We start from the raw sequence: 13,470 nt of genomic DNA, 5'->3' as shown, positions 1-13,470 counted from the left end.
ATCTATTTTAGAGTTGTTATGTGGCTGTGTGTATGCTACCATATGTCCCTGGTCAGCCACTAGCTTTCAGAAAGTGTGGTGTAATGGGGAGACCCAGGTTCAGATCCCCACTCACTGGGTGACCTTGGCCAGTCGTCATCTCGCAGTCTAACCTACCTTAGGTTGTTGTGAGGATGAAATGGGGATGGGAACCATGTACCCTGTCCTGAGCTTCTTGGAGGAACGGTGGAATAAAATGTCATAAATAAATAGTTTTTTTCTAAGGACCATTAGGAGAAGCATCTGCAAAGTAGCAGGCCAAAGCCCCAAAACCCACTGTCCAAAGGGCCTGCTAGTCCCACTTTCATAGCTGCTGGTCCCTCTGCTCCCCTTTTTACCTCTGAGTTGGCAACGTGAGGCACCCTTCAGGTGCTTGATTTGACCCAAGTGCCAAATGGTAGGTCCCCATCATTTGGCACATGGATTCTTGTTTGTGCTCCACCTGTGGCACACTGTGGTTTGGATTATGTGGACTGAACTGTGAGGGCCTGGTGAGAAGATAATCCTTTCTTTAGGCAGGAGTTGGGCTATATCAGGGATCGGCAACATACGCCCCTGGACACCTTCCTTGGTGCCCACCAAGGCACCCTCCCCCACCAAATTTAAACAAAATAAAGTAACAATTTTGTTACCAGCAGTTGGGATTGCATCGAAGCAATGGGAGGGCCTCCTGCTGCTGCCATCTTCATTTCCCATTAATGTCTCTGGGCTGCACCTCTGTCTTGTACTCTGTCCTTTGGGCAGGTTATGTCTCCTTTGTGACTAGCCACACCTCTTGTGGGAGACATTTTGTGGTTGTGTCCGGGACAGTTTCTCAAATTGCCAAATGTGTCCATGGGTCAATGCCGGCGCAAGACCTACCACCGCCTTGGGAAGAAGGGCATGCCACCACTGCTGCCATGGGGGAGGGGGAGCACGAGTGGCCTCTGAGTGCCGTTGTTGGAGGAGGTGTCGGGGTGCGAGCTGCTGCCAGGTAGGGAAACGTGAGTTGCCCTGCCAGTCATCACTGCTGCCCACCTTCCTCTCAGTACCTCTCTCTGAGTGGTCCCTTTCAGAGTGACGTGTTGTCAAGGAGGTGGTGGAGACTGCCTGTGCCACAGGACCCCTCAGACCAAGGCATTTGGGCTGAGTGGGCTCTGTGGAGAACTGCACCAGGTGCCCTCTTGCTGTGGCCTTTGACAAGAGGGAAGTGGTCAATGAGGCTCTGCAGAGCAGTCGCCCACCTATGCCTTACTAAGAGTGAGGCATAGGGTGGCCAGCAGTTGTGGTGGTAGCAGCAGCCACTCTGGAGAGCTGCAACAGCTGGCAGCAGCAGGAGTGCAGCCAGCAGGGCATTCTGGAGCGCCCACCGTATTCCTCATTTTGAGAGGCATAGGGTGGCAGTGGCATCAGGACTCTCAGCAGCAGGTACACAGGATCTGCCACCCTTCTCAATCTGCTGCCTAAGGCGAGGGATTCACCCCACCTCATAGGAAGGCTGGCCGTGCCATGGGTCCAAAATGATTGCCTGTCCCTGGACTAGATCATTGCTTTTCAACACATTATAATAGGTGATATGAGTACCAAAGCTTGTAAGACTAGATGACCTTTTGGATCTTTATGATCCTAGTCAGAATAATCAAAGTTAATTGTGTCCACCTATTTAAATACATTCATATTTAAAGCACTCAGTAGAATATGACTTAACAGCTTAATTTTAAGCATTCAACTATACATATCCAGTTTTCATGTCAAAAGAGTGACATGTACCTCCCATACTAATAATCCAAAACATCTTCTATGTGAACCTAGCAGTTGAATTACCCCACCCCAAATAAAGTAAGAACAAATTTCATAATCCCAAGAGTAATTCATACACTAATAAAATAGCAATACTTTTTTTAATGATTCATGCTCCATTTTCCCAACAAGTGACAGCACCATAATTTTCTTCCCATTCTGATGATAAACAGAGTCACTTAAATTTCAGTTAATGTATGTCTTCCAGAAATATGAAACTAATGTTGGGGCCCAGGGATCACTGCTCTCTCGTGGGCAAAAGCAGCGCATTGCTATAGCCCGAGCCATTGTCCGAGATCCCAAGATCTTATTATTAGATGAAGCAACATCTGCGTTGGATACAGAAAGTGAACAGGTAAATAGGACTAAAGGCAAATCATGTGGATCAGAAATCCTGGAGTGAGTATGATAATATTTTTTATTAGGGCCAGTCAGGGCTAGTTCACACTTTCATGCTCTTCCTTTAGTGACAGCAATATCAAATGGTATTGTGCATCTGTGAACAAGCCATCACAGATAGAACATTGCGAACAGGACTATCAGCTCCTATCCCTGTAAAGAAATCAGGTATCCAAAAACGCATTTCCAGTAACTCAGCATATTGTATTACTGTTCAAGCATTACTTTTGTGAACTTCAGAACGAAAGATTCTACTTACAGATTCAACATTACAATATATACAGGTTCTTCTTTACCTCTCTCCCTGGTCACTCTAACTCACCCCTAATCCATGCCTTAATGCATCTGCTGATACTTTAGTGTCTCTGTTATCAAAACATTTAATGCTGGTTATCTCTTAATGCCTTCTATTCTGTCAGCTAGGCAGGGCTCATTTTCAGATACAGTGAAGATTCAAAGGTAATAATAGAGAGAACAATTGACTGGAGTACCTTTGGGCAGGTTTGCATCTCAGCAGCCCTTCCAAGGGAATGTGGAAGTCTCAGTCAGAAGTGGTTCTTTTTTGTGCAACATACAGCCTGGTTCTCCCAGGTCCAATTCATACATCACCTTTGCATTAGAGTTGCTGTGGCAAAGCCATTTCACTGTGTTTGACTCCCACACTGTACCCCAGGTGACTTAGGTGTTCTGCAGCAACAAGTGTGCCATAAAGGTAACATATTGTTATGTGCATGCACTCCACTACCAAATACTGAGAGGTTCGAGGGGTTCCAGTACTTACCCAGGATTCAGTTTCCTTACAAGGAGGTCACTGGAGACTTATGGCATTTCTGTGATATAAGGCTTATTTATATCTATATACAGGCTGAGCATAAGATCAAGGTTCACAGCATTAACACTTCCAACAGATTCCTGTTCTCCATCAGATATCTAGGGTAGCCCATAATGCCATAAGATTTTCTGGCAGACAGCTAAGTCTGCTCTCTGCCTCGGTTTCAGATGTAGTTCCAGCACAGACTGGCTTCCTGCTACACACACACAGACCTCCCTTCCTTGTCTAGTGGGACAAAGAAAGATCAGTCATCTCCACCCATTACCTTTACCTTCTTGGGCCATCCTAATTCTCACTGGCACATATCACTAGAATATTACCAGCTATCAGTTGTCCTTTAAGATGTGTTGCCTCAAGGCACCCACACAGATAGCTCTACTTACAGAAATCTTAGAGTCAAAGATTACATAGCCAGGAGGAATCCTGACTCTCTTTGCAGTCATAGGCAGTAGGCTGTAATGGATGCTGGAACAGTCATTCAGACCAACCCCCAAACCCATAACAATATGAAATGGATCAAAGCAGGCTCTGTGTTCTGCATTGTGTATCACTGAACATGAAAGTATTTCTTCCCATTTTCTAGTTCTCTGCCTCTCCATGTCTGCCCCACCCAGCTTTTCCATACCTGCCAGAAGAACACCCAAAGAGCTGTAGAGAGTTTCTTTATCCCTGTTCACACCTTCTCCACAAGCACACTGAATGCACAGAGTAGGGAGGAGGATTGGAGGGCCAGCATTCCTGATTGTGCATACAGAGCCTAAGCATGTACAGCTGTGTGTGTATAGGGTTCTGTGCACACCTACAGGTGAATACATGGAGGCTGTGGGTGCAGAGAGGAGGTATAGTCCTGTTTCCTTCTCCCATGCATTCACTGAATGTGTGAAGAGGGCTTTTGCCATTACTAGACCAAGTGCATTAGTGCATTTCAAAAACAACAATAACTGCACAAGCTATTTGGCTGTGTACTTATTAATTATGTTCATTAATCATGACCATACTGAAAGACAATTAACAGGAGCTACCTAGAGATCTTCTGCAGCAACTTGCAGTCCTTCACTCTGTCGTTTTCTCCCTTGTCTTCAGACTGTGCAAGCCGCACTGGATAAAGCTAGAGAAGGCCGAACCTGCATCGTCATAGCCCACCGGTTGTCTACCATCCAGAATTCCGATACCATTGCTGTCATGTCACAAGGAATAATCATTGAAAAGGGCACTCATGAAGAACTGATGGCCCAGGAAGGGGCATATTACAAACTGGTCACCACTGGGGCGCCAATTAGCTGAGCTTCTGCTGTCTCACTCCGTGACACCATTTCTCTAATTCTCTTAAGGGATGGGCTAAGACTGGTATGAACATGTCAGCAGTCTTTATGTTACACAAAGGACAATGTATATATGCGACAAAAATACTTTATGGAGAAAGTGAACCCCTGTTGGTCAGTTTATAACTGATCTGTTCAGTCACGCCACTGGAAGTTTTGTTTTTGTTTTTGAAGAAAGGCAACATCTACTAGGCAATGGTGATGCTTCACGGAGAGTGCTCAGAACCCTTTAAAAAAATCAAGTGAGTGCCAGTTCCATCAAAATGATTTTATGTCTATATTATCAGCCCCCAAATATGCATCATCAATGAAGCCAACAACTACAGACTCACAACCCTGGATTCAGAGTGAAGCTTCCACTTGTTATCCTGGGCAAATGGTGGCATCCAGCCATGTGCCCCAATGTGATTGTGGAAGTACCCAGACACAAACTTGATGGAAGCATTGCAAGCAGGCCACATGTGTCTGTAAAGAAAGACTATTCTGCTCATGACTGTTCCACATGTGGCATCGTTGGGCACTTTTTGGCAGAGCAAATTTTGAAATAAAGTAATTCTATCCACCACCAATCGGGCAAGAGACATACTACACCTAGTTAATGCAAGTGCACTTCTGGATTTGCACACACATCTGTACCAAAGTCCAGCCCCTTGAACTGGCTGGATGTGTTCTGACGTAGAGATACGTGTAACACAGCTCGAGTGAAGGCCACTAGCTGCCCATGTGACTACAGCTGGATCAGACAGGGTTCTGGTATGGAACTAAGCAATGCCCAAGTCTTTGACATACAAGCAGGAAAGGAAGAAGAGTGTAGTGATTTTAGATAGCCAGGCTACATTCGCACCAGCACCAGCTAGAGCAACCACCGGAAGCACTAGCTGCACTAGTGGAAGCTCATCAGGATTAGCTAACTAACACTGAGGAATCCAGTCAAGAGTTCCAAGCACTGCTGAGAAACAATGCTAAAGTGATGGTGGATGCTGTTCTGGATATATTTCTTGTTTGTTTTTAAATAAAGAAGCTGTGATACTTTGAGTCTGTTCATTTAATCCAGCAGAGTCTGCTCTGTTGGTAGCTTCCTAAGGTCCTAAGCAGAGGGCATCCCCAGTCCTGCTGCCTGGGATCGTTTAACCGGAAATTGCCTGAGATTGAACCTGGGACCACATACATTCAACACATGTGTACCACCACCAGGCTATGGCTCCTCTTATAGCAGCTTTTACTGATTTCCCAAACAGCCACATTGTGGAACAGCTCCAATGCTTTTCTGGGGGAAAAAAAAAAGAACACCGGAAATGGGGAGCAGGGTGCGGGGGGAAAACCAGAGGCCAGTCTCAATAGGGCTGTTCAAATTGATGCTACAGAAATTAAGGAGTAGACAGTAAATTTACCGTGGCGGGATAAAAGCCTTATTTGGAAGACCACAACTCTCAAAGAGTTCTAAAGGTTTGATGAAGCAAGACTTCCCTTGCAGAAGCCATACTGATTCGTCCTCAGCAAGGCTTGTTTGGTTGTTTATTAGATTTGCATACCTCCCAACTGGCAAATGCCCCTGGAGTGGTTTACAGTCATAGAACCAAACAACAACAAAATAACAAATCAACAATAAATATCAAAACAACACAATATTAAACATTTGAAACATTTAAAATATAAAAAAATAGTAAAATTAAGAAAACAACAGATTAAGGTAAATGCCTGTTTAAAGAGGAAGGTCTTTTTACCTGCATACGATGCATACGATGAAGATGGTAGGCAGATCTCCCCAGAAAGGGCATTCCACAGGCGGGGGCCACTACAGTGAAAGCTCTTTCCCTGCCCGCAACATCACACCATTGTGGGCAGCAGCCCCCAGAGAAGAGCCTCTGAAGACAATCTTAGCAATCAGGCAGCAGCGTAAGGGAGAAGGAGCTCCTTCAGGTAGCCATCTAGACCTTTAAAGATCAGCACTTTGAATCAGGTTGGGCCTGGAAAATGACTGGCAACCACTGCAGTTGTTGCAGCACTGGAGCAATAGGTTCAAAATGGCCAGTCCCAGTAAGCTATTCTGCACTAACTGAAGTTTCCGGACCGTCTTCAGAGGTAACCCCACGTATAACTCATTGCAATAATCCAGACAGGAGGTTACCAGTGCATGGATAACAGTATATCTCAGGTAGGGGCTGTAGCTGGTATATCAGCCAAAGCTGATAAAAGGCACTTTGTGCTAGAGAGGAGCATCCCCATCTATGAACGTGCTCCTTCTGTGGGAGTGCAACCCCATTTAGAGCAGGCTGAATGCACTTACCCAAATAGATGCAACACTTATTAATAGAACATCTGTCTTGTTTGGATTGAGTCTCAGTTGACTGGACTTCATCCAGCTCATTACCAAGTCCAAGCAGCAGTTCAAGATAGTCACTGCCTCACCTGCATTTAATGAAAAGGAAGAAAAAAGACCTGAGTACCATTTGCAATGTTGCGTTAACTGGCGCTATTAACGGCCACCATTATGGGCAAAATCGTGATTTACATATATAGCTTGCCTGCAATTTTCCGCATGGGGCAGTTTGAGTTGGGCAAGCTTGGGGGTCCGCAGATTGGTGTCCAGGGGGCCAAGTGGGTGGATGTCTGCCGGACTCCACAATCACCCCTCGGATTTCTGTGACATCCCTATTGATGACACCTCACTCTATCCCTCCAGACAACTTCTCCCAGCAGTTTCATGTAAATGTTAAAAAGCATGAAAGATAAAATAGAGCTCTGAGGGCCACCACAACAAGTCAGAACTATAGTCCCCTAGCACCACCTTCTGGAACTGGCCATCCAAGTAGGCGTGGAAGCACTGTAAGACAATATCTCCAACTTCCATTTCAGACAATCTCCCCAGAAGGATGTCATGTCAATGATATCAAAAGCTCCTGAGAAGTCTAGGCGTACTAACAGGAATGTACTCCTCCTGTCATTTTCCCAGGAAAAGTTATCTTACAGGGTGACCAAGGTACTCTCCACCCCGAAACCAGCCCTAAAACCCAATTGGAATGGATTCCTTTACATTTCTGTAAAATTGTACTTTTACATTTAATAATTCTAGCTTCAATAAAGCTTTATTCTGCCAATTTACCTGGGACAGACACTAGATTAACAATCCTGTAATTTTTGGTTGACTCCCTCTTTCAAAAAAATGATATTACACTGGCTACCTTCCAATCCCCCTTCATAGATCACTGCCTTGTTGTGGCGAAGAGGCTTGCATAACTCAGTGAAGCCATAAGCTATGCCGTGCAGGGCCACCCAAGATGGACAGGTCATGGTGGAGAGTTCTGACAAAATGTGGTCCACTGGAGAAGGAAATGGCAACCCACTCCAGTCTTCTTGCCAAGAAAACCCCATGGAATGTATCATAAGGCTAAAAGATATGACTCCAGAAGATGAGCCCCTCAGGTCGGAAGGTGTCCAATATACTACTGGGGAAAAGCAGAGGGAATTTCCAAGTAGTGCCAGAAAGAGTGAAGCGGCTGGGCCAAACCCGAAAGGACACTCAGCTGTGGATGTGTCTGGTGGTGAAAAGAAAGTCTGATGCTGTAAAGAACAATATTGTTTAGGAACCTGGAATGTAAGATCAAGGAATCAAGGTAAGCTGGAGGTGGTCAAACATGAGATGGCAAGATTGAACATCGACATCTTGGGGATCAGCGAACTAAAATGGACAGACATGGGCGAATTTAATTCAGGTGACCATTATATCTACTACTGTGGGCAAGAATCCCTTAGAAGAAATGGAGTAGCACTCATAGTCAACAAAAGGGTGGGAAAAGCAGTACTGGGGTACAATCTTAAAAACGACAGAATGATCTCAGTACGAATCCAAGGCAAACCATTCAACATCACAGTAATTCAAGTCTATGCCCCAACCACTGAGGCCAAAGAAGATGAGGTTGATCGGTTCTATGAAGACCTACAACACCTTCTAGAACTAACACCAAAAAAAGATGTCCTCTTCATCATAGGGGATTGGAATGCTAAAGTAGGAACTCAAGAAATCACCGGGATAACAGGCAAGCATGGTCTTGGTGTACAAAATGAAGCAGGACAAAGGCTAATAGAGTTTTGCCAAGAGAACACGCTGATCATAGCAAACACTCTTTTCCAACAGCACAAGAGGCAACTCTACACATGGACATCACCAGATGGTCAATATCGAAATCAGATTGATTATGTCCTTTGCAGCCAAAGATGGAGAAGCTCTACACAATCAGTAAAACCAAGACCTGGAGCTGACTGTGGCTCAGATCAAGAGCTTCTTATTGCAAAATTTCAGCTTAAATTGAAGAACTTAGGGAAAACCACTAAACCATTCAGGTATGACCTCAATCATATCCCTTCTGAATATACAGTGGAGGTGAGGAATAGATTTAAGGGATTAGACCTGATAGACAGAGTGCCTGAGGAACTATGGACGGAGGTCCGTAACATTGTTCAGGAGGCAGCAACTAAATCCATCCTTGGAGGAGGAGGTGCAGGGAATGCTGATCAAATTTGCAGATGACACAAAATTGGGCGGGATAGCTAATACTTTGGAAGACAGAAACAAAATTCAAAGTGATCTTGATAGACTGGAGCCCTGGGCAGAAAACAACAGAATGACATTTAATAGGGATAAATGCCAAGTTCTGCACCTAGGAAAAAGAAACCAAATGCACAGTTACAAGATCGGGGATACGTGGCTCAACCACACTACAAGTGAGAAGGATCTTGGAATTGTTGTCGATCACAAGCTGAATATGAGCCAACAATGTGATGTGGCTGCAAAAAAGGCCAATGCTCTTTTGGGCTGCATTCATAGAAGCATAGCTTCCAAATCCCGGGAAGTACTAGTTCCCCTCTACTCAGCACTGGTTAGGCTTCATCTGGAGTACTGTGTCCAGTTCTGGGCACCACACTTTAAGAAGGATGCAGACAAACTGGAGAGGGTTCAGAGGAGGCCAACAAAGATGATCAGGGGACTGGAAACAAAGCCCTATGAAGAGAGACTGAAAGAACTGGGCATGTTTAGCCTTGAGAAGAGAAGATTGAGGGGAGATATGATAGCACTCTTCAAGTATTTGAAAGGTTGTTACAGAGAAGAAGGCCAGGATCTCTTCTTGATCATCCCAGAGTGCAGGACACGGAATAATGGGCTCAAGTGACAGGAAGCCAGATTCCGGCTGAACATCAGGAAAAACTTCCTGACTGTAAGAGCAATACGACAATGGAACCAATTACCTGGGGAGGTGGTGGGCTCTCCCACACTGGAGGCCTTCAAGACAAGGCTGGACAGCCATTTGTCAGGGATGATCTGACTTGGATTCATGCACTGAGCAGGGGGTTGGACTCGATGGCCTTGTAGGCCTCTTCCAACCCTACTATTCTATGATTCTATGATTCTATCCCAAAGAAAAAGAAATGCAAGAAAGCCAAGTGGCTGTCTGATGAGGCTTTACAAGTAGCTGAGGAAAGAAGGGAAGCAAAAAGCAAGGGAGAAAGGGGAAGATATATCCAACTGAACGCAGAGTTCCAGAGAATAGCAAGGAGAGACAAGAAGGCCTTCTTAAATGAACAATGCAAGTTGATAACTGTTTTGGCAGTTGGCCTCTGTACACTACCACGTTGAAGTTGAAAGGAAATACAGATGGGAGTGAAGTCAGCTGTAATTCAAGGGGGTTGACAAAAGTGGGGCACTAACCATTCAGGAAGGACAGCCAGTGGCATACACACATACCCCCATCGTTGGTGGCTCATAAGTAATGGAATGAATGGCTGACAAGCAGCTGCATGGCCAGGTGTGGCCTGTTTCCTGGGTACCCCATGACCAATCAAGCAGAGAAAAGGCCTGGAGGTGGTTCTGAGTGTTACATTTGCATTTGGTAGCTGTTCACTGGAACTCCCAACATGAGGGCCAAAGAGGTGTCCATGCGAGTGAAGGAGGTCATCATTAGGCTGAGGAAACAAAATAAACCCATCAGAGAGATAGCAAAAACAGTGGGAGTGGCCAATACAACAGTTTGGAACATCCATAAGAAGAAGGAATTAACTGGCAAGCTCAGCAACAGCAAAAGGCCTGGAAGACCACGGAAGACAACTAAAGTGGATGACTGGAGATTCTGCTCATGGTGAAGAGGAACCCTTTCACAACATCTAGCCAGGTCAAGAACGCTCTTGTGGAGGTAGACATGTCATTGTCAACATCTACAGTCAAGACATGGCTTGACTGTAAATACAGAGGCTTCACAACAACGTGCAAACCACTGGTAACGCTCAAGAACAGACAGGCCAGATTAGCCTTTGCCAGCAAACACCTAAAAAAGCCTGCCCAGTTCTGGAATAAGATTCTTTGGACTGATGAGAGCAAGATTAACTTGTACCAGAATGATGGGAAAAGTATGGAGAAGGAAAGGAACAGCTCATGATCCAAAGCATACCACATCATCTGTCAAACATGGTGGAGGCAGTGTTATGGCATGGGCATGTATGGCTGCCAATGGAACTGGGTCACTGGTGTTTATTGATGACCTGACTGCTGATCAAAGCAGCAGGATGAATTCTGAAGTGTATAGGGCTATACTTTCTGCTCAGATTCAGCTGAATGCTGCCAAACTGATAGGATGCTGCTTCATATTGCAGATGGATAATAACCCAAAACATACAGCAAAAGCTACCCAAGAGTTTCTGAAGGCAAAGAAGTGGGATGTTCTTCAATGGCCAAGTCAGTCACCTGATCTCAACCCAAAAGAGCATGCTTGTCACTTACTGAAGACAAGACTGAAGGCAGAAAGACCCACGAACAAGCAGCAGCTGAAGGCAGCTGCAGTAAAGGCCTGGCAAAGCATCTTGGGGGAGGAAACTCAGCATTTGGTCATGTCCATGGGCTCCAGACTTCAGGCAGTCATTGACTGAAAAGGATTTTTATCCAGGTATTAAAGGCGATCCTTAAGTTTGAAATGATGTTGGTTTGTCCCATTACTTATGAGCCACCAATGATGGGGGTGTGTGATTGCCACTGGCTGTACTTCCTGAATGGTTGGTGCCCCACTTTTGTCAAACTCCTTGAATTACAGCTGAAAGTCCTGACTTCACTCCCATCTGGGCGTGTTTCCTTTCAACTTCAATGTAGTGGTGTTCAGAGGCCAACTGCCAAAACAGTTATCCTTGTTCCAATATTTCTGGCCCTGACTGTATGAACTTACTGGCCAAAGCCTCAGCTCTCACAGATCACATTTATGTATCCCTCAGTTCCCCTGTCTATAAATGTGGAATAATAATATCTACCATCCTTGCAAAGCTGTTGTGGTGGTGAATAAGACCCTGAAATATTGTTATTCAATTGAGTTGTAGACAGAGTGCAGAGAATGCAAATCAATAAATTTGTTTTGTCCGTTTCTGAGTTAGTTGCTCTGTATACTCATCTAATACCTATGCAGCTGCATTCAGGGGCTTAAAACTGCTTAATTAAGTAATTCAAAACTCAACTATATATGACATTTAATGTATAAAAGCAGTTTCCATTTTCATCTCAAGATTGCACAGTTCAAGGCAGGGGAGAGCACTGAAATATATACAGGATATATATAAAAAAAACAAGCAACATATCAGTGCAAAAATGTGTACCCTATGAATAATCCTGAGAAAACAGAAGAAGTAATTACTGAATAAAATAATTACTGAGTAAGTAATTAGTTATGCATCACATTCTCAGAAAAATCTGAAGACTGCCTTTTACTATTAACGACCTCTCAAATGATTATATGATCCAGATGGCTGGATCATATAACAATAATGTAGTTTTATTTAGTCATCCATCATTTCCAGACGAATTACATCGTATGTATAGTACCTCACATTTTCAATATCCCAGTCAGTGCGTGAATGAGGTTCAGTGTTTTAGAACCCTAAAATTTGATACATATATTGTTTAAAACACCCCAATTTCTATAAAAATCTGAAAATGGGACATTTATACACATCTCCTGTGAAATCGGGGAGTCACTGTGTACCCCCAAATGGTTAAGCTACTTTCAGGCTACCCAGAAAGCTGAAATGTGGGATTTTCATAAGCCAAGACACTCCAGTGACTAGAAAGATCTGAAAGGGAGACATTAGCACAAGCCTATCAATATCTACTGAAAAGTAAGACCCATTTCGTTCAACAAGGCATATTCCTGGTTAAGTGAATATAGGATTGCAGCATTAGTCTTGCCTTATAAATGGGGTGGGGTGGGGGAGAAGCATACTCCCTAAATCTTACAGTACTAGAATATCTAGAAAGCTTAAATTTCGCACATATATAGTCCACAAAACGCTGATTAATAAAAAAGTCTAAAAATGGGACATTCTTGCACCTAACATGATTTGCATCATGAAGCTTACCACAGATTAGAGGTCAGCATTCCAGCAGAGCAAACCAAGCTATGAGACGGATTGTTGCTTACGGTTGTGAGTGAGATAAGAACTCTAGAAGTAGCCAGAAACATAGATCTATGCTTGTGGAATGCCACTTTCATTTACTAGAAACTATACACTCACACACACAACATGTAGCGTTGCATAAAAATGTACTCCTGGTCTGGGAAAAGAGGAGTGCATGGAAAAAGCACCTTTTAGGCGCAGATGAGCAAGGGTAGAAAACCCCAACAAACTTTGACTGTCGATATGCATATACCAAACCTTCCATAACCGTTGAACGGTTAGGCAGCCATATTGTAACATTCTCATTTTTCAATATTTTGTGTATTAACTCAAGGACTTTGCCAATTGTTTTTCTGGTAAGAGAATCTTAGTCCAGGATATAAGGGTAGGACTCAACAGTGTCCCAGTGCTAGCGCAACTGACACTGCACTAATGTAAATCAATGCTTGTGCAACGTCAACAGTGCTAGCGCCAGGAAATCACTGGATCCTACCCTAAGGGCACAATGGCTGGCTGGGGCATGCTGGGAGTTGTAGGCCTTTTCTCTGTCTAAACATGCATAGATTGCGCCCTAAGTGTCTTTTTAATTTTTTATTAAATAAATACATATCACATATTATAGTTCAGAATGGAAACTATAGTTTCCACCATAGTTCAGAATGGAAAACACAAAAT

General features: G+C 44.1%; 1 protein-coding gene across 2 annotated transcripts in view; it reads left to right on the top strand.

Moving 5' to 3' along the window:
• Nucleotides 1–5,406, top strand: part of ABCB11 (ATP binding cassette subfamily B member 11) — an 80,212-nt gene extending 74,806 nt beyond the window's left edge. For both annotated transcript variants that reach the window (XM_084812252.1, XM_084812263.1), the window contains 2 exons: nucleotides 2,027–2,173; nucleotides 4,133–5,406. In XM_084812252.1, the coding sequence (XP_084668378.1) occupies nucleotides 2,027–2,173; nucleotides 4,133–4,333 (348 nt within the window). In that variant the 3' untranslated portion in view covers nucleotides 4,334–5,406. The remainder of the gene's footprint in view (nucleotides 1–2,026; nucleotides 2,174–4,132) is intronic.
• The last annotated feature ends 8,064 nt before the right edge of the window (nucleotides 5,407–13,470 follow it).

Source organism: Heloderma suspectum, chromosome 1, assembly GCF_057233095.1.
Source record: "Heloderma suspectum isolate Gila_16-S chromosome 1, 16-S_ref, whole genome shotgun sequence".
Lineage (NCBI taxonomy): Eukaryota > Metazoa > Chordata > Lepidosauria > Squamata > Helodermatidae > Heloderma > Heloderma suspectum.
This window is presented reverse-complemented; position numbering and strand designations above follow the sequence as displayed.